At 31.4% G+C, this 5,505-nt stretch overlaps 1 protein-coding gene across 1 annotated transcript; it reads left to right on the plus strand.

Annotated features, from left to right (window-relative positions):
- Nucleotides 1-626: 626 nt before the first annotated feature.
- Nucleotides 627-1,972, plus strand: LOC134717706 (uncharacterized). The gene is made up of 2 exons (XM_063580199.1): nucleotides 627-659; nucleotides 1,175-1,972. Exons 1-2 carry the CDS (start codon nucleotides 627-629, stop codon nucleotides 1,970-1,972), a joined length of 831 nt encoding a protein of 276 aa, XP_063436269.1.
- The last annotated feature ends 3,533 nt before the right edge of the window (nucleotides 1,973-5,505 follow it).

A 5,505-nucleotide genomic window follows, 5' to 3' on the forward strand; every position in this document is an offset into this window, starting at 1 on the left:
ATGGATTTTTCAGCGACTGTCATACATGTTAGAGGTTTAGTTAGCTATAAACCTAGATTTAATCCACTATTTGCTACCCAAGGAAATGCCTATAATATGTCATGCATATGACAGCTGTTGTCCTAGCTTTCGTTTGATTTGTTTGAGATTTCGATTTTGCCTTTGCTTAGGGTCCTTACTTTTTGCATTTTTCTCAGAGATTTGTATCTTTGTTATTTAACTGTTTTCTCTGAAAAATAAACACTCTATTTGAAATATAATAATTTACAGGGTAATATGTCTTTGTCACGATCAATCTTTATAACACCTTTATAGGTTGCATTTCTGTAAATGTTGACAATGCAATTTCCCTTTTTACGGCTGAAACTGTACCACTTTTACTATGAAGTTTTGAAAGAAAATCTTATCCTATAATTGAAAGTTTATATGCACTACAATTCTTTTCAAAGGTCAAAATAAAGGACTGTGCGGCATATTTTCAAAGTTTATATGCCCTAAGCTTTTCAGAGTTTAAACTAACACTAATTTTCTTAACTAATCCTACCTCGAATAAAGGGTTACCACATATTTCAATGTTTACAATATGCACATGTATATTTACTGGTAACAAGTTATGTCTCTATGAGATGGAACACAGAGAGCATAAGAAAGAACCAGATGTAAGCCAAATTATTTTTCTATGAATATTCTAAATTCAAAAGAGGCGTGGTTTGAGAAAAAAAACCCAGCTGTTTTTACAAAGTGCAACCTTATAATTCTAAATCTGTTCTCATTTATATAATAATTAGTGCTTCTTTTCGTTAGTTCATTTGGATGTAAAAGCGTCGACTGAACTACATGTAGAAAAAACGCAGGGCTTCATTACAAAAATGTGTATACGGCTATCATTTTTACACCCGAATGAATTACTAAAAGGTGCATTCAATAGTTATAATTTATTTGTAATAAGCATGAGAAGAAGATAAATATATCTTATTTATTTTTTTTTAAATGTGCACTTTATTTTAAAAGCTTCTGTCATCATGATTGTTACAATTCATTCTTACATAAATGTTAATATTAGAATGACGCAAGATTGGCAACCAGAATAACGTGTTTTAGTGTAACATATATCTATTGAATATGATATCAATCAATATATTAGATAAGTTTTCCATCGACTTTTTTTTTTTAGAGGGAAATCAGATTGGTTTTAATTGGTAGAACAGGTTCCGGTATCAGTGCATCAGGAAATTCCATATTACAACAAGTGTGTTTCCAGTCCGACTCATCTGGGTCGTCCGTTACAAAGACGTGTTGCATTGGAACATCTAAACGAAATGGAATGATCGTTAAAGTAGTTGATACTCCTGGATTATTTAGTAATATTATGACAGTGGATGAAATTAAACTTGCAATTTTAAATTGTTTTAGTTTGATATCGCATGGTCCCCATGTTATTGTGTACGTGCTTAGAATTGGTCGGTTCACAGAAGAAGAGATACAAGGTGTAAAAAGATTTTTACAGATATTTAGAGGGAATCCGCTACAGTACACTATGGTTCTTTTTACAGGCCAGGACGACTTAGAATGGAACGAAATGAGCAATGAAGAATACTTGAATAGTGCACCTATATACCTGAAAAAAATGGTTGAAGCCTGCAGTAGACGTTGTGTGTTTTTCAACAACCGATTATCTAATTCTGTAACATCTGATTTACAACTAGACGAGTTTTTCAAAACTGTGGGGAAAATTTTAGAAGAAAACCGAATCGAGATGCCATATTATACCAATCAGATGTGCACAGAGATTGAAGAAGATGATTTTAAAGCAAAGCATAAGAAACGTATTTTAACGCAGATGAAAAGAGGAGGCGTAGCATTTGCTACAGGACTTTTTATGTTTGCAATAACTGGTGACACGTTGTTCTCAGTAGTTGTTGGTATCGGAACAGGAATTGCTGTGTTATCATATGTCAATTATGTGAAGTAAACCAACGATACACTCAGTAAAGTATTAACTCAAACAACGGACGAAAGTACACGCCCTTGTGCAATACAATAAACAGGTATTGAATGATAAGAGCTGTTATCATGGTTATATTCAACATCATATTACCCGAACCAGAAAAAAAACCAACAAAAACTATTTGTTTTGTTTTTTCATCTAGGCAATTGCGGTTGAAATAAAGATTAAATAACCACACTAACATGATTTTAACTATTTTTTATGTGTTACTTTTTGTAACATTTTACAAGTTATATATCGTTATATATGTTGGTTGTTTCTTTTATTTCATATATGGCTTTGTTCTGTGTTACTGATGTCATTGACTAATACTCCTTTTATTCACAAATAAAAACACATCTTTAAATATCGCTTGTATCGTCTGGGGGATATCATGATAAGTAATCACTTAATAATAAAGTCATTTGAATAAACAGTGTCATTAATGATCCAAATAAAAAGTTTTTGATACATGTATGGAACAACGACAAAATAAATCCAGTCAGTCTACTTCAGGCATAGATTACCTTAGCTGTATTTGGCAAAATGTTTATGAATTTTAGTCCCAATGCTCTTCAACTTCGTACTTTATTATTTGGCCTTTATAATTTTTTGGATTCAAGCGTCACTGATGAGTTTTTTGTAGACGAAACGCGCGTCTGGCGTTTATACAAAATTTAGTTCTAGTATCTATGATGAGTTTGTTTATAAATTCCTGTATCTTCTTCAAGTTAGGATTATCACTCTCTGTTTTATCGAAGATTTAAAACCATTTAAGGTGGCTAACCCAATAAGGACCCCCGGTAGATTTTATTTTCACATATTTTGTAAATTTTTTTATACTTTTTTTGTTACTGCTGGTGGACGTTTCGTCCCCGAGGGTATCACCAGCCCAGTTGTCAACACTTCGGTGTTGACATGAATATTAATAATGTGGTCATTTTTATAAATTTCCTGTTAACTAAACTTTGAATTTTTCGAAAAACTAAGGATTTTCTTATTCCAGGCATAGATTACCTTAGCCGTATTTGCCACAATTTTTTTTATAATTTTGGATTCTCAATGCTCTTCAACTTTTTACTTGTTTGGCTTGATATATATTTTGATATGAGCCTCACTGATGAGTCTTATGTAGACGAAACGCGCGTCTTGCGTTCTAAATTATAATCCTGGTATCTTTGATAACTATTTTTATGCTGAATCCGAATATGCAAAGACAAAAAGGGACCACAAGGCTCGTTTTCCGATCAAATTGAAGCAAAATGTGCGATTTTGACCCTTTTTCCAAACATGTCCATTCTTTAAAAAATTAAGGTTACATCAATTTTAAAGACTTTTCAAACCAAGTCAGTATGATTATTTTGTGACAAAACATTCTAATTTAAAATGTAAACGTGAACCTTGGTTGTTTTTTACTTTTATTTGCAGATTTGTGTCTAAATTTTGCATTTTCTAATTTCAGTTTAAGGCAAAAAATATTGGTATAATCGATTTTTGGTAAAATTTCCTCGGTAGATTTTTTTTAAAAACGAATATGTCAAAGCTATGAACTTTTCGTGCTTTTTAAGGTAAAATAAAATGGGGGTCACCAGGCTTTTAAAAAAGTTACGCGCTTTTGTTTAACCCCTCTACCCCATGAGGTCTGACTTCAATTCACTCTATTAGTTACTTAATTGCCAATTCTTTATTGATGGCTTTCATAAAATTATGTGTATAATTATATCAATGAACGATACATGTGGTTATCGTATTATCGTTTGTTATCAAAAAGCAAAATGTTGATTATTTATTAGGTAAAATACGGTAATTTTGTTTGGCGCGAGTTGCTTCCCTCTAGTTTGGCGCTATAATCAGAGAACAGGAGTTTCAAGGTCGCAATTGCCGTGCAGCAGACTGCATTGATGAATACGACCATGTACATGCATAAACAAAACATTGTGTTGAATATTTAATGATGAAAGTAGAGTTACTACATAAGAAAACATAAATTTCGATTTATTAGGCAGCCAAATGTTATTAAAAAATATTATTTTGGTGTCATTTTTGTTTTGATTTTAAAAGCAACTTGGTGCCAATAGAAGCAGAGTTGTCTCAGGTTTAAATTTTTTGTGTATGATTGTCATATGTTTATATACAAGATAAACACAAATATTATTTTCTGTTCAGAAATTTGCTTTTGATATATTCAACCAAATTAAATCATAAAAAAAAAATTGTATGTGTTCTCATATAGATTAACAAAAATCACATTAAGACAAAACTATTATCAAATAAACAAACACACTTTAGACAATTGTACGTCTTTTAAGGCCTTGTTGATAAAAAAAAAAAAAAATGCAGGTGACAAATACTTTTGACCAGGTACTGTACATTTGAGTTAAAATTCGTTATTCTTTTGTAAATAGTCTTTCTAAATACAAAATTTCCAAACATGGTACAAGAAGCCTCAGCATAATTTGGTTCATGAAGACTGCTAATACATGTAATAATGAGTGCTTTTTCCTGTTCACCGAGAAATAAATGAATAATAAGATGTGGTATATGTATGTATACAAATAAGACAATGTCCGTATCCAAGTCATCCTCATCTTGGGGACAACCCTCTCAATATTACAAACTATCCCATTTATGAGGGTTCAATATTTTCAGATTTTATTTGTTAAAAACTCTTTTTAATACAAAAGGGCTTATATTTTCCAGAAGCACTATTAATTATGTATTTGCCTTCTGGTATTAAATGATTAAAACATTAAAAAAATTGTGTTATAGTCCCGGACTTTAACTATGTTAACACATATTATTTAATTTTATATTATTCAAAATAAGTGGACCCCTCTTTTTAAATATGATGTATTTCTCCTCTTTATTTGTAAAAAAAATCTATTCTCTTCCAGGGATTTGTAAAGAAGCACTTTACAAATCCTTGTATTTTCGATTTTCTATTCTACAAAAGTAAAATGACCCCTTGCCTTAGGGAGAGTTGTCCTAAACCTGATAATAACAAAATTCAGATCATAGTTCGGCTTTTTTCACAGGGCTTTTACCAATAACCAAACAGCAAGCTATAAGGGACCCCAACATTACTAGTGGACATAATTCAAATAGAAAAAAACAATGATCTAATTTATATATAAAAATGGAAAATGCCTATTAACCACACCAACTAACAGTAACTACTAAACACACAGACCCCCGAATCAGTCCGGATAGGTGCATAAACATGCAACGGGTATGGATAGTTTTGTTACGCCGGCATACGTTACTATAACAGTTAACGACAACAGAAGTTATGCGTACGTTATTCTGACAACGAGCATTTTTTTATGGGGAATGTAAGTAAGGGAAAGAAAATCAATGTACATGTATTGTCTTCTGAGCACTCCCACTTTGGATATAATGGTTTAATATATAATCAAATTGGTAAACAGATATTTACACAGTGTGTTGGGTTCTTTATAGGTTTAAAATCATTTAATACAGGTAAGAGTGTGATGTTTAACAATTGTTAATATATCATT

This window comes from Mytilus trossulus, chromosome 5 (assembly GCF_036588685.1).
Source record: "Mytilus trossulus isolate FHL-02 chromosome 5, PNRI_Mtr1.1.1.hap1, whole genome shotgun sequence".
Taxonomy (NCBI): domain Eukaryota; kingdom Metazoa; phylum Mollusca; class Bivalvia; order Mytilida; family Mytilidae; genus Mytilus; species Mytilus trossulus.

What these genes read in the sequence shown, in the direction of transcription:
- LOC134717706 (XM_063580199.1), top strand. Translation starts at nt 627, where the DNA reads ATGGAACACAGAGAGCATAAGAAAGAACCAGAT. An exon ending in AGCATAAGAAAGAACCAGAT is followed by an intron (nt 660 to 1,174) that starts GTAAGCCAAATT and finishes TTTTTTTTTTAG; the next exon opens with AGGGAAATCAGATTGGTTTT.